General features: G+C 38.2%; 1 protein-coding gene across 4 annotated transcripts in view; it reads left to right on the plus strand.

The window, feature by feature from the left end:
• ANO10 (anoctamin 10) overlaps nucleotides 1–23,964 on the plus strand; it is a 141,273-nt gene extending 117,309 nt beyond the window's left edge. For all 4 annotated transcript variants that reach the window (XM_030943457.1, XM_030943455.1, XM_030943456.1 and 1 more), the window contains one exon: nucleotides 23,102–23,964. In XM_030943457.1, the coding sequence (XP_030799317.1) occupies nucleotides 23,102–23,137 (36 nt within the window). In that variant the 3' untranslated portion in view covers nucleotides 23,138–23,964. The remainder of the gene's footprint in view (nucleotides 1–23,101) is intronic.

Genomic DNA, 23,964 nt, shown 5'->3' on the forward strand with positions numbered 1-23,964 from the left:
AATCATTCAGTATCTGCTTTGTTTAATAAATTTTATTTATTATTTCAGGGATTTTTTAAGGTTTGGGGATTCCCCCCTTTGAGTATATGTGCTGCCTATGGTCCCTATACTGCATATGCTTATGTGTAAATAATTTTTTTTTCTGTATGAACTGTTCTTTCTCTTGTAAAATGACTTCCATTTTTATCAGTCTTTTAGATAGGGGTTCTGCAGTTTGATTAGAAAGGCAAGGCTAGTCATAAGAAAGCTTTATATATATTAAATCCTGGAATACTGAAGTAAAGTGTGGTTGAATTTCACCAGCAGGAATGGAGAATGCAGATATAAGATGGGCAAGTGAGTGATTCTTTTACAGCTGAGTGGAAACAATAGTTTCTGCGAACTGGATTGATGAATGAATGCTCTGGGGATTGTAACTTTCTGACAGTGGGAGATAATAGAAGTTAAGGGGCCTCTGCATATAAGGAAGAAAAAATATTTTTAACAGCATTAAACCCGTATAGCTGATTAGAGGTATTTATGTAGTACTGGCATTTTGCTATCTTAGCTAGGACTACCAAATTACCTGCACTGAATAGTATACATACTGGGAAAAATTGCTTAAGATATGCCAGTCTCCTCCATATCTTGAAGAAAACAGAGAAGGAGGTTCCTCTGAAGAGGAATCTCAGTCTGTGAAGGAATGTACCCCTCTCTGTTAACTATACTTGGAGCATCTTGGGACAAGTCTCCTTCAGGGTGAAATGTCAATATTTTCATGGGTAGAAACCAGCTAAGAACTTGGCTCATAATTTAAATCCTTTTTGAAAATGAAATGTTTATATGTTGACGAAGTAAAGAGCAAAATTAGATATGTCATGATTTACTTGAGGGTGAATAATGGGGCCCACAAGTCTGAATTTGAGCTTCAGAAAATATGGGTGTCATTCCCTATCGAAGGTCCTGCTTGGTAGTGTCTCTTCCTGTCCTTTTTTTATACTTCATTTAAACAAAGTGGCTTCACTGAAATGATGAATGGAATGTCCTTTTAAATGTTAGTCCTCATTTTTACAAATACTTTATCTAAACATAGATACATAGAAAAAAAGAGTGTATCTATAGAAGTAGAGCATAGGGTGGTTTTTTGCTTATTTTCCTGTTTTTTATATATAAATATCCTAGATCAGTTTAAAGAACACAAGGACCGAATTATACGTTGTTTGTTTATGCCTGAAGGTTTTTGCATTTTTACTTTCAGGTTTGTTTCCTCCATTATCATAATCACCCTCTTATGCAGAGGGACAATATATAATTGAGTTTCCTGGAGAGTGTTATGCAAGAATATCCTCATTTCCCAAGGGCAGTGCAAAATAAATAAATAAATATACACTGTTGTCAGGGAAGAGCATTGCAAAATGTTTCCGTTCTGATCTTAAAAACTTTTGCACCTGCACTGTCTATAAAATTAGCAGTTGGAAATTTGACTTCAAATTGACTGAATCCATTGAAATGAACACACTAGAGCAGTCTTTGTTTCCAAGGCAACAGTCAGGCCTGTTCCTAAGGACTCAAAAGGTGTTTAAATGACAAGGTTGCCTTCAGAACACATCTTACTAAATTTAAATTTTGCATTCATTCAGAATATCTGGAACTATAAAACTTTCCTAATATGAAGTACAGCTCTCATTATGTCTTTACTCAGTCATAAAAAGAACTCACTCCTACAAAATACATTCCCTTCCCAATACTATACTCTAAATATGTTACAGGTCATGCTGCATTTCCAGTTTCTCACTGTAACTATTATGGGAGACAAGTAGTGATATCTATAGCTAAGATTAGATAATACTTTCTATTCCATTAAACTACAATATTAGAACTATAGCAAAAATAGGTTCTGGAGGACATGGTAAAAAAACCCCAATCAGGTATTTTGGCAGATCTAATCAGATCTAATGAAGAGCTCTCAGCCCTCCCAGGAAAACATGTTCACGATTAGTGACTAATAAGTGCCTGATCAGAGTTCTCTGAACCGTTCTTTATACAGTAAAAGTGATTTTTCAGGATACTTTTTCTGAATGCTCATGGAGAGCTTTTCCATACCTGTGTGGCCTCATGAATGAACAATGATATTGAGGGAGAAGCCTGCTAGCAAGGAATTACTTTTTGGCAAAACTTCCAAAAGTCAGAAGAATTTAGTTTCATGTGAAGGAACAGTAGGCTGAAGAGAATGGTGAAAATTTAAAGGCACAGATCAGAAAGATAATTTTAACTGTGACATTTGTGGTTGGGGTTTTTTGTGAAAGAGAGGGAGGGAAGAGTGCAGGCATAAAGCCTCAGATTCGCCTGACATGGAGACAGAGAAATTTGGTTTTGGGATAGGTTCATCTCTGTGAATGATTCTTTGCTCTCTGGTTACATATTTTCTTTCATGAATTGCAAATTCAAATTCTTACCACATTTTGTAGATTTGTCTAGCTTGTTTGTGAAGAGGAGCTTTGAAAAATAATGATCTTGAGGCAATAGTATTGGGGAGAAGTAATTTACTCCATCATGTAAGTACTTCTGCAAATCCTTTGAGACAATTTTCAAATTAGTGTTTCTAATTCCTTGGAAATACGTTGACTTGAAATTGTAACACATTTAATTCTATTTATACAGGAAAGATTTGTTTTGGAGGTTTATTAATCAACAGATGTGCTTCTGGGAGAGGTATCATTATCCTGGTTTGCAAAGCCTCAACTGTTCTCTAAAATACAGGTATTAAAACCTGTGTAGCTTTCCTGTAGAGTTTAAATGGTGAAATGTACAAATCTGTTTCACTTCATTGCTTTTTAAAAGAGTCAAGAAACATGAAAGTCTTTATCTGGAATAATCAGCCCAACTCCATTAGGTTTGAGAGCCTCTTACTCTCAAGCCTAGAGGGATTTTTTTTTAGTGATGTTGGAATGCTTAAAATGCCTAATGTTTTTAAAGAACTTCTACAACTTATAACAGCATTAATTATCAGTACCAAAGCAAGGGCTGAAGGTTTGTCAGTGATATAATAATTGTAAAATGGGACTGAAGTGAGAAGTAGTAAATTGAAGGGAACTTGGCAAACCACAGCTTTGCTCCTTGTGCTCTGGATTTTTATTCCACCCAATGTTCTTAGCTCAGTCTAATTTACAGGGTGTTCAGTGAGTGGGGTTGCTTTATAAAAGCAACCCTAAATTTATTTTTATTTTCACTGTTTAATGGCAAGGTAAATACTTATTTTTCTCTGCTTAGAACCTAACTGCTGTTCCTTGATTTACATGGTGTTTATTATTCAGGATACTCAGTGCCTCCACACACAGTACAAAATGTAGATGTAGATTCAGAATTGTCTCATTTGCAAATAAATGGTAGCTCTACATAAGTCTTGGATCTTCAAAATTGTAATTACACTCACTACTTTTTTGTTTTTCTTGTTGCCTGCCTAATGCATTCCTATTGTAAAGAAGATAGGGTTTTTTCAGAAATAATGTATGATAGTGTAATCAAAGCCAAAGTGAGATTTTCAGAAATGCTGATGGATTAAGTGCCTAATTTCCACTGTCTATCACTACAAATTGTGTGGCCTTTAGAAATTTTTTTAAAAGTTCACCTTTCATTCACTGCAGTTGCCAGATACAAAACTGAATCAAAGCTATTTATAATCTTCAATCTCAAGTAGCTCTCTTCAGTTTGGCTAAGATTACTTTTTGGGTGTGCGTCCTCCAGAACAGTTTGTGCAATTCAGGTGTTACTCATAACTGCACACAACTGGAAAGCTCTTCATTTAATCCAGCAGGTGAAATATTTCATCTTGAGCATTGCTGGGCTGCAGAGAAGAGTTTTCAGTAGCCTCAGAAGAGAAAATACATTATTTCCTCTTTCCTAAGAGTAACTGACTGGCTCTTCTCTCCTGCAATCATTTATAATGCGCTTGCACTCTAGATCTTGTTTTACTCCGAATTTCTTCTGGTTTTTATGTTGCACAGTGTGATTGGATGCAATGTAAGGAAATCAGTAAACAAAATACCAAATCACTTTTGTCCTGGGAGGGAAGATTCCATAGTAATTTAGATTCTGATGAAGCAGGTGGAGGTTTAACACACTCTTCTAAAATGTGTTCTATAAAATACTTGCTTTCATTGAGCTGTCTGGTGCTCATCAGGTGCTGCATTTGCTGAAAAATATGGTTTTGTATCTATATAAAAATAGGAAGACAATTATTTATTGAGGTATGTCATCTTTTGTATTTACTTGAAGTTCAAAACAGCGTGAAATGCACAACAAAGACAATAATGCTCGCTTACGTGGCAGACTTTCTGCTGTCCGTTTACATATCAGACTGTGAATTCTGTAGTAGTATCTTTTTATGCTTTTATGTGTCTCAGAAATTTCAAAGTTTCATAGTAAAAAGGCTTTACAGTACTTCTAAATATAAATAAGCTTAAAAATAAATCCTGCAAAACTGCAACGATCCATTTAATAAAATGCCCATTTTTATAAATGCCCTGAAATGAGTGGGTGAAAAATAGTGTGACACATCATGTGGGCTTAATCTGTTTCATATAAATTTGCTGTGAAAGCTCTAGTTCAATATAGATAATGTGCAATCTGTTCTAAACATCCAGTTGTACAATAAGGGTAATTTGTGGGAGACAGTTATGGATCTCAAGAGCCCTTTCATCATGCAGAGTATTGAATTAATCTCCTCCTAAATGCTCATTCAGAAAGTGCCAGAAGACTGCTCTCTTTGGTTGCCATGGCAGATATTATTCTCCTGGCTCCTTTGAGAGCTACATTTCTATAAACTATGAGTGTTTTCAAGTTTATCAAAGCAGTAAGTTGTAGTTATTCTGATTTTTGTTGCAGTTGACAGTTTCCTTCTGTCATGCTTGCATTAATTTTATTCTTTAAAAATGTTATAAAATTTCTTTTTACCTGTGTGTTCTCTCAAATAGAACAATAACTTTCATTTAGAGATGCTAAAAGGTATTTTGGACAAAGAGTTTTACAATCTTTTTTAGCTTAAAGTAAAAAGAAATTTAAAAATCGTGTACCTGTATGCTGAGAGACTAGTGAAAATGGCAGAATTCTGATAAATGCAAGTTGTAAACAGGGAAGGGAACAAAAATCAGGACTGTTTTTATCAAGACTGTACAGGGACAGATACTGTGAAGGAGATTGGACTGATTTCTTATACAGTAAACTTTTCCATTTGTATGTTCTCCCATTGCAATTTCCTTATAGGCAGCAGAACTAATGAAGCCTGATTCCCTCAGGATTTATATCCTGTCTTTCCTGAGCCCATAGGCAGCTGTGCACATGTCTTCATTAAACCAGTGGCAGTTACTCTGAGCTACAATTCTGTTTTCAGTGATAGGCTGTAGGTTTGGATTTCCCTTCATACACAGCTACTGATTTTCATAAGCTGAAGAGACACTTGGCATCCTTGAGACCTCTGCAAAGTTATGACTTCTGTTGAAATTGGCTGGTGGCCAATTTCACTAGGAAGGTGGAAAGTTACTTTGTGGTCTCTTGCTCCATGGCCCTGGCCCTTTAGACATCTCACTTAGGTGGTTTTAAAGAGACGTACTGTCACTGTGAAAACTGCAGAATTTAGGAGACAGTTATTGGCCACCACTGAAATTCAGAGACTTGCTTGAATTTTAGAGTTATTATTTAATAATTATTCTGTAGTAGTGCATGCTGTCAGTTCAAGGTATGTGATTATGTTGCTTGTCCTTTTACAATTTGGATGACCATGTACTTTGAACACTTCACCTTCAGAATTTATTTTTTTTATTTAACTCTGAGGTTTTGGTTACTGAAAATAATTATACTCAATATAAGCCTGTCACTAAGGAGACTAACAGGGTAACAAGTCATCAGAGTTTGCCTTGAGATACTTGCCTGCATTTACTTACCCAGCTACACCTGTCAGTGTTGGAATTAGTGCGGAGCTCGTGGGAAATTCTGTACTCCTGACATGCAAAAGTAACCCACCTGTTTGCTACCCTGTTACCAAACTCAGCCCTTTTCTAGAGACATCCAGAAGCAAAGCTGTTCTTGGCGGCCCTGTGTCAGCTGTGCAGCTGAAAGATTCTCTAATCTAACTCCTAATCAACTGTGAATGTGTGGGAGGATACTGCTTTGAATCAGAGTCGGTGTGAATGATCATGTGGACAGGCATTGAAGGGAGGAAGGGAAGCTACCCATTAATAGCTGGAGTTGTCAGAAGTGTTTTGTTGATATGCAAATCTCTCATTTACCTACTTCCAAGTCCTTTAGTTTAGCATAAGGGGACACAGCATACACAAACTCTTCAGGTACTGGATAAGCAACAAAGTGTTCATTCTGCACTTAGTTGTGAATATGCACCCACAGAAGGAAACTGTGTGTGGATGGCGTGTGTTAGTCTTCCTGGGAGAGGAGATCTAGTGTGTGCACAAAACCTCAGGGGAAGGCAGATATTTAGAGAATTGAGAAACTCTGAGTAAGATTATACATCTTAGAGCACTGGAAATTGATTCATTACGATTGCATTTTCTCCTTAAATCAAATTTGTTTCTTGCACAAGATTGTGGAAAATGCCATTCTGGCCAGAACCTACATGTAGCTCAGACTGCCAACAAATCTGTTAGAGACCATCCCATTGAAGCAACAGCTGAACTATGAAATGGTTGAACTATGAAGTGATTAAACAGAGAAAAATTAATATAAGAAAGTTAGTAACATGAGGGGGTTTTCAATATGCAAGCAAAATGGGGAGGACTTGAAGTGGGGCAAATAAGGCCTGATGTGCTTACGAGGGATGCAGGGGGTTTTTAACCTGAATGTCTGTAACAGCCAACAGACAAGCATTGCCTCTTCTTTCATTGTTCTGCAGAGCATCATAAAGACAGGATTTCTGCTGCATTTGAAGGCTCTTACACTTCTGTGGAAAAGCAGCAAGGTTTGACATTTGAGAAATTTGAGAGGTTTTGTGTTCAAAGAAAGCTGGTTGGGGTCAAAAAGCATGTCAGTCTTTAAGCAGTATTCAGCATCCTTTTAAGTTAGCATGGTAAATATTTTAGATTCTAATTACCTAATGTGTAATTAATTCATTATGCACTATGCTGTAAAAACTGAAATACTTCTTCTGACAAGCTGAAAATAACATTTTTTATTATTCATTCAGAGAGTAGGATATTGAATGTTGTATGTAGCAGATTATAAAGTACTAAAATGTATTCTGGGGTAATTTAGCAAGCAGACAAGAATGAAGTTCCTTTAACCTTTTCTTCCTGAAATAAGTATTAAACTGAGGTGACTGACGTTCTACATTTTTGTCAGCTCAGTATAACATTCTGCTCAGAACTTTCTGAAATCGTGGGGCACGTACTGCAGCTTTCTATAGACAAGCATCTATACATAATTGCATGTGTATCAGTCCCAGTGTTGCTCTCTTATAGAAACAATATTATGTTGCTGCTCTGTGTTTATTAAATAAGTGACTGAAGTCTCCAATATTCTGAGGGAATTTACATAAAAACCAAATTCATTTATGTACATGGAAAGCAACACACTATGATATAAATAGCTGTGTGCTTAACCAAAGGAGAAAGTTTTCCTGTATGTGCTTTCAGGATTGGTTCTCTTTGATGTGCAGCTCTATGAATAACAAGTAACAGGGCATGGGGTGGCAGGTAGCTCGTGTGCAAAAGAGAACACTGTTTAGAGCAGGTCTTTTGGGGGGATAATGTCTTTTTTGCTTCTGAGAAGCAGGCTGTCAGGAGGGTTCAGCAGTACTGGTAGGCTCTGCATACTAAAGCGTGCTTTTTAAGATGCCAGCTCATATAAAACGGATTAGAGAAGCCAGGAGGAAAATATCTGCCAAAAGAACTGAATTCAGACAGATACTTTTAAAAGCTTTATTGTATTTTAAAGTTTTAAGTAAAATAAAGGAAAACTAAGTGGAAAAGCAGGATTGATTCAAATAGAACATTTTATGTTAAGGTACTGTAATACTCTTTTTCTTTCTTTTTCCTCTCTTTTCTGTTGACAACAAGTAAAACTTCAGCTATCATTTCAGAGCAGTTGTGTCTCTGTCATTTACTAGGTTATTCACTCTATTATAGGAGCAATGTGCGCTACTTATGGCTATATATCCTCTGAAATAGATGGAAAACAGAAAGATTTACTTTTCTGGGAAGCATTTGGAGAATCTGAAGTTTATTAGTTTAGTTGCCTTATTTGGTTTTGGATTGGTTGGTTGGTTTTTCTTCCTCATTTACCAGCACCACTGACCTTTTTTTTTTTTTTTTGAGAGGGCTTTAGTTCTTGAGTCTTTGTTAGGGCTGTGTAGCCAATCTGTGATTTTTTTGTCTGATTACCTTATTTTCGCAGGACAATCTTCTTTTTTTTTTTCTTTTTATCTGTTTCCTCTGATGATAATACTATCATTTATATTCCAAGGGGTTTTTTTTTCTCTTCTGTCTCAATTTTTGTTTCATGTGGAATAAATTACAAAACTTTTGACTTTTTTCCAAAAGTCAAAAGAATGTGGAATGTGTGTAGAGAAATGAGCCATAGCCTGGTCTGTCTACCCTGTTATCTCAGAGCAAAGCTGTTCCAGAGCAATGTATACTGCAATAGTGCACTTCTTGACTCAAGAGTCTGCTGCCTTTCTGTGACCTCTCCTTGGTCCCTCAGAGCGGAGGAAGCAACATTTTAAAACATGTCTTGTTGGGCCAGAAATTGTTATCTTGTCAGACACTGAATGTTTGGTAGGGTATTGGCTTATTACAAAAGAAAAATACACGAAAAAGCCAGAAGGGACCATCTCCCAGATAAAACTCTGAAATTAATTAATGGGGCAGCTGAGCAGAAAGAATGGAGACATGAGGAGAGTAGTCATTCTATTTTTAGGAGAAAAAAAAAAAAGGAAGGAAAAAGCTAACAACTCTAAAACCCCAGGAAAAAGCAACAAAGATGTTCAGTGTGATAAAGCAATGGCTTTTCAAAGATGAAAACCAGTTTTTGATACCTGAGCAAGTGCTATTTTCATCCTGGAAAAAAAGAAGGCTCTGGATGACTTAATTGTGGCCTTCCAGTACCTGAAAGGAGCCTAAAGGGAAGATGGAGAGAGTCTGTTGACATGGGCATGTAGTGATAGGACAAGAGGTAATAGTTTGAAACCGAAAGAGAGTAGGTTTAAACTAGATATTAGGAAGAAATTCTGCGCTGTGAGGATGGTGAGGCACTGGAACAGATTGCCCAGAGAAATTGTGAATGTCCCATCCCTGAAAGTAAAGGCCAGGTTGGATGGGGCCCTGAGCAACCTGGTCTAATGAAAGGTGTCCCTGCCCTTGGCAGGGGGATTGGAACTAATTGATCTTTAAGTCTCCTTCCATTTTGAGCAATATTGTTCTCATGTCCAGATTGGGTAATCAAACTTTCAGGATCTGACCAATTAAAGTTCCTTCAAAGACACGTTAAAAGTTTAAATTTCAATGCAGAGAAAATATTTTGCAGGTTTAGCAGACATGTGCAGGCATAGTGATTCCATGGCTTTTGATAGGAACTAAATAGGAAAAAGTGGAAGGATTTTTAAAGTTTTTGTAATTATTTTGGTAACCTTCATGTAGGATATGATACATCTGCCAGAATGGATCACCAAACCCAGGTTTTTATTATTCAGGTCAGACTCTGAGACAAAAGAACTGTGTGTTAGATAATTTATTCTGCAGAGTTTATTTAGTTGTAGCACTTAGAAGGCTTAAGCGCATTAAGACTTGTGTTGCCTTAGCTCACTATAAAAATGCACAAGTGTTAGGTTCCTGCCCCAGAGGTCTTTCTGGGTATCTGTGCTGCAGGTACAGGTCACCATCTGCTTGCCCATGCAAGTTTCAAAAGCTTTCTACAATTCTGCCTTGTGCATTGCTTTTGATTACCTAGGAAAGAAAAAAAAGACTTGAAAAAGTTTAGGCAGCAGCACAACCTTAGATATTTAAGGACAATGTTACATGCTGTTGGAAGAGGAGGACTGTCCATAACACAGCAGGGATTGCTGGATATTTGTTGAAGAGAAGTTCTGTGTTTGAATAGTTTGAAATAAATTGAATAACTGAGGAGGTCTGTTTCTGTGGAAGGGGTGGGAGTTGTTATCAGAATATTCTTGAGCTGGTGGATTTTTTCAAAAGGTAAGATTACTTTTTATATATAAAGAGTAGTAAATCTGCTAAGTAGATGAGTTTCTTGTGACTCTTGGTTCCTTCCTGTTTCTGACTGGAGAAATTCTATCAAATTAATCAGTCTGTGTTTTTCCTCTTTGGGGAGACGGAAAGGTCTGCTCTTAACACATTCTAGCTAACATTTGGTAACCAGTAGTGAAGTAAATTCTTAATGAAATGAAAGACGGATTGGTGTGGGTTGGTAGAAGTACTGTTGAGTAAACCCAGAATTTAACTGGTCTGCCAGTTGAGAAACTCTTAAGTGGCTAAATTAGACTCGCGTGTGGCAAGAAGACACCTTTCTTCTGCAGGTGGGACACACCCAGAGCTTCCCTTACTTGTTTTTAACATGGTGATGTTGAAACTACCAGACCAAATCATTAATTAGTTTATCCAATAACTTCTCTGGGAATGATCCGTCCTGTTGTGTCCATGTTAAGTATATGAAAGTGTTTGGAGCAACAATTAATGGGAGCGGTTCCTTACTTGCTGTATCAATTAGTTTTAAGCTTATCTCATCAATAGGGAGGATTTTCATATCTGCTTCACAAATGAGATTATTTTTAATGCCACTGTGAATCTTCCAGTTTGTTGCATAAGCATTTAATATAAGAGCATTTATAAGGATCATAATGATTTCAAGCTATATTTTCCTTTCTATTTTTTCACTGATCAGCAGAAATCATGAAAGGAGATTCAGCCATTCACTAACACAGGACAAAACCCTCTTTTCTTCTTTTTAGTCAAACCCCTGCAGATTTCAGAAGAGAGAAAACTTATTTAAGGTGTTATTTATATATTCTTTTCCCAATAGTATTGGTGATTATTCCCATGTCACAGAAAGATGAAACAAAGTCAAGAAGCAAGTTCAGCAGATGGCAATTTCAATGGGATATGTTTCTTTGATCAAAAGTTAATAGGAAGGCAAAATTCTAAAATAATTACTTGAAGGTTAGTTATATGAGATTCATACCAAGTAATACAGAGTAACATAGATAATACATATTTTAAATTAGTGCCCAATGCTAATTAGTGTTTAGTATATACTGCCTGCTGAAAAACTCCTTTTCTGGGCTGAAGTGTGAATTCCCTATAACATTATGGTAGCAATATTGGCCAGTTCCCAAATTTCACTGTTAAAAATGAGGAAGGCATTGGGAGGAGAATGTTCAGGGTAGCAAAAACCAGCACATGGAAACCAAAACCTAACAGCCTCCCATTAATATTGTGGGTAATTCCCCTTTAAATACAAACTGTTAAAGTCTTCTTTATAAATGCATTTTCTTTATTTTTAGATAGATAAATAGATACAGTATAGAGGTACAGAGAGAGAGAATGAGAATCTGGGTGTGTGGATTCTATTCAGGTCCTTGGTAGATGCATTCTTACACTGGCTTACTGTAAACCACAGCCTCTGCTGTATTTCCTTTCACCACTAATAATTATTGTAATTTCATATTAGTAGGGGAAATTATGTTGCTGTCATTTTAATACATAAGAGATATTTGCTTTAGTTTATTGAAGAAATCTTTTGCTGTGGTTGTGAAATGTTGCTGTTTTCAAAAAGGGTTTAACTAATGGCCGTGGTTCCTGCAATTCTGATGGTTCTATAATGGTGTCTTTACTTTCTGATTGTTTCCAGTGCCAAGAATGAAGCAGGAGCATGTGAGCACTGACATACTATCAAGCAAAGTGCAGAAAATGGATTTCTGCAGCTTGTTAATATTTTGCAATTATTTGTCCTGCCCTAGCTTGCATATTTGATTTGCCCTGAAGGATCTCTGGAAATGTGTGTTCACCTTCTATCTTATACCATCACAGAAATTTGCTGTGAATTAGCTAGGTGACTCACTGGATAATATTGACTCACTTAACTGATGCAAAATCATATGATGTTTTCAGCTTTTATTTAGAGTCTTTTCACAGCACTTACTGGCATGTTTTTTAAAATATGGTTGGTTTGACAGATGTAACAACTTATTTTATAAAAGTCTTACTATAAAATTTACAAGACAACATACTTTCTCACAAATGCTAATGTTGTACAGTGTTTCTATAGCAGTTGGACACTTTTGATGGGCTACAGCTAATATGCTGAAGAGAAATTACTTTAGATGTTTGTGTTGCATGCTAGGTAATATATTTTCTGTGATAGATTAAAGTTGAGGAATAGGAGTGTGATGGTAACTGGTGACCCAGGGTATCCAGTAAAAGCACTTTGCAATGTATAAAAAACATTCCAAAGCCAAGCCTTGAGGTCTGATAGAATTAAATTAGTGTGGCAATTTAACATGAATCACAATAGTTAATCCCCCAGTGCATGCTGAAGCTGGCACCATTAGCTCTGATTTCCATTGAAGCAAAAGAAGGAGGTCAGTCTAGAACAGCAGCTGGACTGGAGCTGCATGTATCTGTTCCACACATTCATTTCTAGGCTTCAGTTTATTGTCTGGCTTGATCCAGCCCCTCAGAGCAGAGCCCCAGAGCAGGGCTGTGCTGGCAGTACTTTGTCCTTCCTTTGGTTCCCACTGCTCCCGAAAGGCAGAGCAGGACAGTGGGAGTGGGAGGAGGAGTGGGGCTCTCTTCCCACCAGGACGCTGCCAGCCTCCAGGGCCAGTCTTCTTGGCAGCTCTTCTGCCAGCAAATCTGACTCTTAGCCACCTGTGAATTTGGAGGCAGAAGGGAAAGATTTCTCATTTTGAAGGAATTGAAAGTTAAAATATAAGGGAGAGGGTACAGCTAAGACAGTAGAACAGCAGCAAATCTGCAAGGAATAAATAAGGAAAGGAAGTAAAATGCTTTAATAAAGTGAAAATACTTTAAGAAAATTAAAAAGCAGAAAAAATAAGGAGGAGTGTTACCAAGGCATATGAAAATTGACTTACTCTGTGCATGGAAAGCCTGCATAGACACGAGGTTCATGTTGACGAAGTAGAAGAATAATTGCCATATGCATGACCTTTTTGGTAATCATTCAGGTTTTGTTTAGAAGGTAAAAATTTTAAAACTAAGTTCTAAACTTAAAACTCCCAATATTAATAAAAGAAATTCTTACAAATGTAGGTGTATTTTATATAATACATGTACTCTGCCTTTGTGTATTGTACTGCACAAAATTTAAATTAACAGAAAGGAACTGGGATTATAGGGTTGGCAAGGCATGAAAATAATAAAATTAAATAGTCAGAAATCATTCATCCATTTTTTTTCAATTTAAACCTCATCCCAAAATCTTTTGCTGTAGTTTCTCAGTTACATAGCATAGGGTGTTCAAAGGCACTAAAGCAGATCTCAGAAAGAGAATAAATGCTAATACTCAACATACCTACAGGTCATTGTTTGTCTTTATATTACAGAGCTGCTTAAAATATCATCTCTCTTCAGACTGAAAATAGTAGCTCTTATACAGCTTTAATTTGCTCTTTATTGGAAAAGAATTTCATAAAGCTTTGCAAAGAAATTGCTGATGGTATTAGAGGCAGAAAGGCGCAGAATTTTGTGAGGGTCTCTGATACAGTGGAAGTAGATCTGAACAGGGTGCTGTGGAGGCAGAGCACTTCATCACTTCAAAACAAAGGTGGTGAGCAGCAAAGAGGTTTTCTTCCCACTAATGTGTTGGAAAAAGGGAAAAAGTATTTTGTTCACTCCTAACACAGGAAGCATATAAAGAGAAAGTCTGGTTTCACTGAAGTAAAAGAGAACTTTGCCATTGCCTTCACGGAAACCAGACCTTTACCCTTTGCAAAGTTGTTCAAAATTGCAACAGGCTTAGCAGGGCAATTAATAGAGATTATAAATCTGTAAATATTGCCATACCTATAATTTAGAACTATGTCAGCTGTTACAACTTCACTCATTTTGAAGATATGCAGTTATAAACTACCAAACCAACCTTTTACTCTCCTACCTGCTTATTAGACAGTCTTTTGTAGGACAGTGAGGGTCATGCTCTGTGTCCAGTTTGTGCCCCTTCAATGAAAATGGCACATTTGGTCAGCTGTGTGTATAATTGCATATTGTTTTGTGTATAATTGCATCCTGGTACCAAAACCTCTAAAGTGGCAACATGCCACGGGATGGGGTGAAAAGCAGGAATAACATGTATCTCCCCGTCCTCTGCCTGTGCTTAGTTCAAGAATTTCCTGAGCCAGATCAAACCATAAATCCACCGTAACTAATTTGAGTAACTTTATCTGATCTGACACATACCAACTTAAATATAGATTTAAGAGCAAATCAATAGCCTGTAATCATTTGATACTTATGTTTGGCCCAGTGTTTAAGGGAAAACAATTTATTTCTTTCTATGGGTGCATAGTCTACCCGAAGAGCTGGGAATGTGGCAGGAGGGAATTTGCCTTTTCACAGGTATGTCTGGTGAAGGAAGAAATTCTGTTAGTGGTGCCACTGCCATTTTGTATTTAAAGACCTATTTAACACACTTTAACATTCACAGAGTTAATTGCTTCAGAATATTTATAAAATTACTGTAACTAGAAATTGTTTACTGGCTCTGTGTTGATTATTTTTTACTAGACTGTAACCAAGCAATTGCAGAGCCCTCACAGAAAGTAGAAGAGAGAAAAGCGAGAATGAAAATATTTCACAAAATTATATTGTAATAACGTGCTTGGGTCAGGAGAGCTTCTGCAGGGAAGGAAAACAAATAAGATTGCCTGGCAGGTCTGTTCATTGCTGGCCTTGGACTCCTTGCCTAATAAACTCTTGAGCAGAATTGAGAATAGTTCATCACCAAATAATCTAAACATTGACTAGTTTTTCCTACCTTACTATATATTTTTTTTTAATACTCTGGTGACAGTTAATTTAGAATTAAACTTACTTTTCATGCTGATATAAGAGATAAACAAAGAGGCAAATTTCCTCTTAGAAAAAACTAGCACTGAAGTCTAATTTCTTAACGTGTAGTTTCTATTCAGATACACTATAAAGTTTTCTACTTATGTTTTTCAGACATTTGATTTCTCTGGCATTTTCGGACGTATTTGTGAGGCCGAAGTTTCTCGCCTGCCACAAAGAAATGGAAATTTTGTACTTGCAGCTTTGTGGCTGCTGTGTGGTAGCAGGACACAGGACAGCCATGCCCCCTGCAAATCTTTCTGCTTATTTATGTCAGATTTATGTTACAGATGGTAATTTCCAAAGATAGTGCCTGAAGTTGAGTTCTTAGTTTCATATCTGGAGGCTGATCTAGATTACCCAGTGAATGTCCTGCATAGAGGAGTAAACTTCTTATCTTGTTACTTGTTTTATTTGAAACCAAGTTGGGCTCTTTATGACTCCACAAATTAGGAAATTTGGAGAGAAATGTGAGCCCAGGGTGAAACTGAGACCAGCTGGGCTTGGGCTGGGGCTAGCCATGCCTTCGTGTCCACTGGCAGAGCGGAGAGTGGGTAGGATTTCAGTAGTGCTTAGATGTTGGGGTTTATGTGCCTGGGTTCCAGGGATGACTAATTTTGTGTCCAGAAAGTAGTGGAATATATTTTTTTTGTCTTCTGAGGGTTGAGCATAATTCATTTTGAGAGACTGTCTCTGTTTTTCACACAGTCTGTTCCCTGCTGTTGCATGGATTACAGGGAGACATGTTCATGCTCTTTGAGTTTTTCCTCTGCTCATTTTGTGGCATTAAATAGTTTAAACTGGTCTCTTGCCCTTTGTACAATAGATTTGCTAAAGGATGTTGGCAAGAGCTGTGGGTTTTGGCCTGTGCAACACTGAAATTGATGCTGTGTGGTCTCCCCTGGCTAAACCTCTGTGACGTGGGTTTGTGCACTCGAGGGAGGCTTGTGTCTGTGACCCAGCAGGTTCCTTCCAGCTTTTAAGCTGGAGAAGATGGAAGCACAGAAGGTCTGAAAGCACACATATTCTGAAACATGTCTTCTGCAGAAGCTGTAGTGAGCTGTGTATTTTTTCCATCACTCAAGCAGTTGGCCACTTAGGGAGTGTGAAGAGGAAGGACTCTCACTGTCCCCCTGCAGTGCCACCTTCAAGCCCCTCACCACCAGTGCCAGCGCTGCTCCAGAGGCTGTCTGGCTGCTTTCAGCAGAGTGAGTGAAAGGCATGTGAGCTTCAGTGGTAAATTAGGGCAGATTGAGCAGCCTGCTTGTTACCCAGCCTTTTACTGCTGCCACAGAACCACAGAATGGGTAAGCTGGAAGAAACCTCTGGGATCAACTAGTCCAACCTCCCTGCTCAAGCAGGGACCCCAGAGCATGCTCCTTAGGACTCTGTCCAGATGGCTTTTGAGTATCTCCAGGGAAGGAGATTGCAGTTGGTATAAAGCTAACACAGCTATGTCTGCAGTTAAGCCTCAGTGTCAGCCATATCCATATATTAGGAATTTGTGTCCAGAAGGCTTATTAAACTCTCCAAGTGCTGAGTATTTCTCTTTCAAAGGGGATGTGCCTGCTCAGGGACACCTTGCTTAGTGAAAAAGCTTGTTAAACTTCAGAGGGGCAGAATAGTTTGGTTTATTTGTTTTCTCTTGATGGTAGCTAGTAATAGCAAGCAGGTAATTACATCCCGAGATGTAATTGCTATTAAAAAACCCTGAGAAAAGGAATTGTATCATTGCTCACCCTGAAACCATTAAAGCATCGTTGATGTGCTGTTAACCTAGGGCCCAACTGCACCTTTAAAACCATAGTGATGTCTGCTTGACCCAGGGCACAGAGCTAAAGAAATGAGTGTGGGACTGCACAGGCCATCCCTCCCCTTTGAGATGTCACCAAGGTCATGTCACATTGCACATTTTTGCATCATTGCTTTCATAGGCAGTCGATAGTTTCTGACTCCAAAATCTATTGACCAGCTGCTGATTGGGTGAGAGGTAATTGCATAAGCTAAAGGGGAGAGCATCCTTTGGGCTGGGCTGGCATCCTGGGAGGGTGGTTTGGGCACGCACTCCTCATCAGGCTTTCAGATGTTGTTTAACATTGTATTTATCTGTCACTTGGCAACTATTTGACCAGTTATGGGGAAAAAAGTTAGGAAATATGAGCTACATGAGGAGAAAAACAGTGTAAATATTTTGAGGGACAGAATGCATAAGCTATATTCTGAAGAAAATACTATGAGACTGTCTTGTGTGACTTCCACTATTCTTCATTTTTATACTGTCAACTGAACTAAAATAAGGTTCAGCAAAGGGTGACTAATACTGTAAGAATATTGTAATGAGTATTAATTAATACTTTGCAATTTAAATCAGAGACAATCTGAAGTAGATCAGGAAAAAAATCTTAGGAAAAAAATGTACTGCAAATGGGGTTGCTTTGACTGCAATTCCTCACATTGCTATTAATCAGGTACAATACTCCAAGGCACAAATTATGTGATTCTGCAAGTTTTCCTGACTCTGCACTTACTGATTTTGCAAACCTTTTGTTTCATTAACACTGGCTTTGTACTTGGTATTCTATCTTGAATTAGGCATACAAGAAAGGAAAGAAAAGACTTTTTTTTTCCTCTTTCCCATTACTTTCTGTGTCTTGTAGCAGATCCCATTCTGGGTCTGTGGAGTCCAGGCAAACTTCCTGTCACAATTCCTGTAGGAACAACTGTAAAAATCTCTCAGCCTGGGAGTGGCCTCAGAAGGTCAGTAGTCCTACTTCCTGCTCAGGATAGGATCGGCACCAAATTTAGACCCCAGGGCTGTGGGAGGGTGGGGTTTCCTGTCAGGTGCTTTGAGGACAGAGACTCCAAAACCTCCCTGGGCCTCTGCTGCAGTGCTTAGTTATCCTTGTAGTGAAATGTTTTCTGATTGGGCTTTCTTGGCTTATTTTTTAATGACCACTTCATTTTTTATTCTCTGGTTGTGCACTCTGGCCAAAACCCTGATTCCATCTTCTTGCTGACCTCAGGTGTCTCAGAGCATGAGCATCACCTCCCTGCCCATCTTGGATTCCACAGTTAGGCTTGGCAGAGTTGATCAGTATCCTTCTTATACTGGAGGGCCCAAAACGAGATACGATCTTTTAGGTGTAGCCTAGAAGTAAGGAGATTAGTAAGTATTCCTCAAAATTTTAAATTACTGTAATTGCTCACAGTCCTTGTGAGAGTGACATTTCAGGATTTGTTTCTTTGTTATCTTCAGTTTAATATTCTTCTTGCTTTATTTTTATAAAAAATCTGCATTTGACTGTTTCATGCTCATGTGTGGCTTTCCTTTATAGAGGGTTGTTTCCACTGGATTGCAGCATCACAGGGCCATTGGTCTTGGCTCTGGGAAATGAGGAAGTTGTGAAATTGTTCCTATAAGTCTTTTATCATACTACTGAAGCAGGGGAGAAGCTGTATTCTGGAAATCAATAGCTTTCAAGAAGAATGAGGGGTTGTGCAGGATGACTTAACTGAAAATAAGCATTCAGTGTTGCATTGTGGCTGTGTGGTCCTGGGATTTATAAACAGGACTGTACTAGTACAGGGACTGGTTATTATTGCTGTCAAGAAGCATCAGTTACCATCTCCAGCTAAGGAAACAAACATGTTGCTGGAAAAGTGGTCAGAGTCAGAAATGCAGCTTAAAAGTAACCCAAGCCCAGAGTCCTGAAGCACCATTCCCTGCAGAGTGTTCAGTGCCACAGACAAAAACCCTGAGGGAAGATTTGTCATTCTAGGTGTGAAGCTACCATAACCTTACACCATTATAATCAGTGAGAACAAATTTCCATTAAATAAGCTTTTAAACCTTTACACAGAATAAAATACTACATGTGGAAGAGGCTTACTGCGTTTTGAAGTGGGTGTTAATTTGCCTCTTCTATAACTGGTTGGTACTTACAGATTAAGCTGATACAGTTCTTGAGGCAGCTCAAGAGCCAAGAAACTACTGTTGTGATTGGACACCATTACAAAAGAAAAATTTTGTATATATCTGTCATGTTTTCATATTGTAATTAATGCTAGAAAATGGGAAAGATACCATGTACCACTGCCCTTTCTAACTGCTTATGAGCTGTTCCACATGGTGTTTACAGGAAAACCAGAAGATGGGGATGCTGATAAAATATATCTGCCTTCATGTATTCTTATATTTAATATAAACTATTTACATGTCTGTTCTTCATATGTACAAAGTTATGTGTACATTGAGTATGTACACATGAGTATTTACCTGTGGAAAAACACCAGTGCAGTGAGTCAATAGATCCTGGTTTCTTTGGTTTTCACTTTTATATGCTTTCTGTGTTTTGTTTCCTCAGGTTGTGGTTGAATTGTCAGTTGACATCAGCACACACAGTGGTAAAATTAGGAGTAGTTAGAGGCTGATTTACCAGGTCTGGGCATAGCTGGAAAATAACAGTGTTGTAAGCATCTGACACAGAGCTCAGCAAGGGCAGTAAATCAACACTAAACCAGCAAAGGCTGTTAGTGTCTGTTAAATGTTGGCTGTCCCACAGAAACCATAAAGGAAAGGTGGGAGTGTTTGATTAGGTTATGAGTGTGTGCAGAACCAGCACTGGGGCAGCAGGAATGCTGGGTTCCAGTGCTGGGGAACCAAGCCCTGGCACTGCTCTGCTAAATCCCTTGGCAGCTCCTGGGGTTTTGCTGTAGTTGAGGTCTCTGGTGCAGCTGTGTATTTCTGTTATTTCATGGTTTTAGTGATTTAATTTTGTATTTTGGTATTGTTGGTAGCACTAAATCACATGTTTAGGCTTCCATAGCCCCCCTAACTGGAGAACTACCACAACCATACCCTGAGGTTGGTGTTTCTGGAGCCCACAAAGGAAGTAGCCTGATTTCCATGTTTGGTATACAGCTCTGTTTGTGGTGTGAAAGGATCTGTTCCATTTTAATAAAGTCCCTTCAGAAAATTTAATGTTGAAATGTAGGAAAATCTAAGTAATTGGTAAAGCCTATTTGTAAACCACATTAAAAGGTTTTTGCTATTTCTCCTGGAAGTACTGTCTAATTATATTACATGTGCTTTACAAGGAAATTTAAACTTAATAAAATGGAAACAGCAAATCTATTGAATTACAGCAGATAAATATTTAGAGCATTTCCTAATAGTAGAATGTTAGGATAAACAACACTGTAGCCCCACTAAAATTAATACCAGTTTAAACACGTTTCACTCATGCATTGCATGCACAGGCTGCTGTTGCTAAGGGTGCTGCATAAAACAGAGCATTAACCATAAACCTTTCACTAGTAACTCTCAGCTGATAATAAATGGAGAATGGCTTCTTGAGCCTTCTCATTTCTGAGCTGTGCCTCTGATTAGTTCACAGAGGCTTTTAATACCCCTCAAATGAGTGGGGTTTGTCATTATGTATCTAGTAGGTTTAACAAGTAGATCAAGACATTTTTAATATCTCTCTTCCATATTTTTAAAATACTTCTTAAAGCTTACAAAGAAATGTCTTTTTGAGGGAAGAGCAGTTAACTCAGCCCCACAGGTTCCCCAGTGAACCTGTTGGGGCTGTCAGGGGAAAAGTGATCTTAAAAGGTACCTCATCAATTCCCTTTCTCAGCAATAAAAGTGTAAAAATACACTCCCTTTCCTATATGTTGTCTTAGAGAAATATTTTCCCATTGAGCAGGAACATTTACTTTTGCAGTAAATAAGAAAGAAAATTTTTAAATTCTTCAACCTGAACTTGGCAAGGAATTTCTCTGTTTAAAGGTGCCACCACATGTTGCTTGCCCAAGTGATAGCTCTTGGGGGAGCCTGCTGCTGCCAGGTACTGCCAAATACATTTTGGTATTAGAAACTATAAAGAAGAAATTAAACACACAGCTCTTGGGGTTCTCACGTGGCTTATGATTCATTTCCTGAAATATGTGTATGACTGCATTTGGACTGGTTTTGCCCAGCCCTTGTGTGCCATGGCAGCATGTGAAGCTATTTTAAGAAGTTTTTCTACTTACTGGCCTGCTCAAGAAGCTGGGATATTTGTTTGTTCATGTCATGTATTTTAAATATGATAGCATAAGATTGCCAGCAGAAGACAATCCTAGTTTAAGATTAGCTCAGTTAAAATTAGGAGGGCCTTCAAAAATAAAAGAGAGGGGTCCAGCTTTTACAGAGTTTTTGGACAGATTACATTTAGTCATCATTAGCACTCGTGCTTGGTTTTTTCCCAGACTTTGGCAAACCCTGCAGAGATCAGAGAATAAAAATACCTTTCCAGTCTTCTGCATTCCTCATCAATCCCCATACAATTACACCAGTACTCAGAATTTATGAAAATCATTCTAAAATAAGAGAATGTGTGTATTTGATGGATCAGGAACTGAATGAAGGTGCTGTCTTCTGTGTCTATGTTTTTGTAATAGGAGGAAAAGACACTTTAATTAAAGATGCTATCATTTTATTCAGACATTTATTTAAACAAGTGAATCAGGATGTAGAAGAGGAATCTATCTGTATTCCAGCCTTTAGCTGTGGCTTTTTTTCCCTGCACTGTTGCTATGGAGAAGCATATAAATATTTGTATCACAAACTAATTTTACTTCACTTATAGATGGCATGGAAATACAGATAAAAATGGTAAAGAAAAGTTGTTGTAGGTGTGTTTTAGCATGCAGAGTAGTGTTTTGGAATAGGTTCAGGCCCGGACTAGCAGCAAAGAAGAGGCAGAAGGTGCTCTGTTGTAGCATCTGACATCTTTGTATCCCGTGTTGTGAGATAGAAACTGAATGATAGTGTGCACTTTATTTGCAGCTTTGTCTTTTCCAATTTTGTTATAGCATTTTTAGATACTTCTCTAATAGCTTCTATGCCATGAGCCATTTCTATGAGATCAAATACAAATGTAAAAGAAACAACTTTAGCTCAGTAGCACATGTCCATCCTGCACAGGGGAATGACACAGAACCCACACTGTGGCTTGGGAGTTGAAAGCTGCATAAATTGTTTCTTCCAATGATCACTCATATTTTTTCATGTCCAGCCTTTTCCATTCCTTGCCTGCCAAATTGCCTCCAAGGAGGCAGTGATACTGGGCATGAGTGAATTGCAGCAGTGCTGTGCATCTCCTTGCCTCTGCTCCTCTGTCTGTCCTTTGGGCTGGTCTCCCTCTCGTCTCCTTCCTGAGACTGTTGTCTCTGTCTTTTTTCTTCGGGGTACTTCAGTCACTCTGACTATTTCTTGGTATATCAGGGTGGTTCCAGCCTTCCAGACACTGCCAGGCCCTTGCTGACACCCCCCAGGTGATGTGTGAGAGATGCCTTCAGCACAGTTTGAGCTCTTTCTTGTTGCCTCTGTAAGTTCTGTGTTATGAAACATTCTCTTTAACAAGAAGCTTCACAGAGCAGCTCTGTTTTCTTTTACTCAGCAGATATTTTCATCACCTGGGATTGTTGTCCTGGTTTCACATGGTGACATATCTCTGGTGACATCTTAGGATAATGAAAACTGGTTATCAACAGGATTGGAAATAACATGTATCACCAGAGCAGTCTGCTACCTCCTTCTTATATCACAGGATGCTTTTATTTAATTCCACAACAACAACAACAACAGAAATACTGAATAACAGTTAACAGATTGTTGCAATGGGAAGTGGGGGCAGCAGTTTGTCAGTTCATTGACCTTTTGAGATCAGCTTAAAAGCCTAAATATTTAGGGCTAAATGACTTTCACATAAGGGATTATTCATCACAAAAATAATTAATTAACATACAAATTGCGTTGCCATTTGATGAGTGTTTTGGTGGACAAAAGTATTGCCTCTGTGAAAATTGTGTATTTTGTAAAATTCAGGCATGACAGACTGGTGGTTTTTGTTTTTAAACGCTTAAACTCTTTTTTCGGTGCGGTTTTATTAGTCAGCTGCATTCGGGAGTGTCCTGGGCTCTAGCTGGTTTGGTAATTCCTCCTGCTGCCGCTGTACTCAGCGTCTCTCCCCGCTCTTCTCTCCTGGCAGCAAATGAAGCTGGCGGCGGAGTCGCTGAAGGAGTAAACACGGAGGAATGAGGATGACTAAGGCGGTCACAAGCGAGGCGGAGCCAGCGTTTGTGCTCGTGTGTGGCGCTCGGAGTGCACCCTCCACCATCTACTGAGTAGGTGGCACCTGCTTGTATGAAACTCGGTAAATAATCTTTGCCTGACACTGTAAAAAACTGTATTTTCTCCTGCTCTCTTTGTTTCTCATATGCAATTGCTTGTGAAGGTAACACCAAATAAAGCGCTAAAGCTCATGCCAGGTCTGGATAAAATCTGCCAGACTCCCTGTGCTTTGAGTGATTGAAAACAGATCCTGTGAGGAAGCATCCAGAAGCTCACTAGAATTTTCAGCTGCAACTTTCTAAAGGGGAAAAAAAAAAGCAGACTATTATTTAATTTACTCTCCCTTTATGGTTATTGCCCCTTTTGTTCCTTCATTACAATAGCTAATCAATCCTCTGTTATTTCAAAGATTTGCTTATTAGCTACTGCTTGTCCACAGCAAATTAATTTAAGTATGTTATACATTTCATAGGGAACAACGATGTATTTCATGATGTGATCTGAGAAATAGTTGAACATAAATATTTATAGAGTATGTATTATATAGTCCTGTTTGCTAGTTCTCTAAATAGGTCCCATCTGAAATCTTTTCAAAAGCTAGGTAAAAAAAAAATTAGTAGGAAGCAGATTGCTGATGAGTGACTTACGAAGCATATTTATTTTCTAATTTATATTGGATTTTGGTATCACTCCCCTGGATTCTGAACTGCAGTATTGTGTGAATGGATCTTCTGGTTAAATGAACTAAGAGCAAACAGATCAATTAAAGTTGATACTTGA

The sequence above is a fragment of the Camarhynchus parvulus genome, chromosome 2 (assembly GCF_901933205.1).
Source record: "Camarhynchus parvulus chromosome 2, STF_HiC, whole genome shotgun sequence".
NCBI classification, from domain to species: Eukaryota; Metazoa; Chordata; class Aves; order Passeriformes; family Thraupidae; genus Camarhynchus; species Camarhynchus parvulus.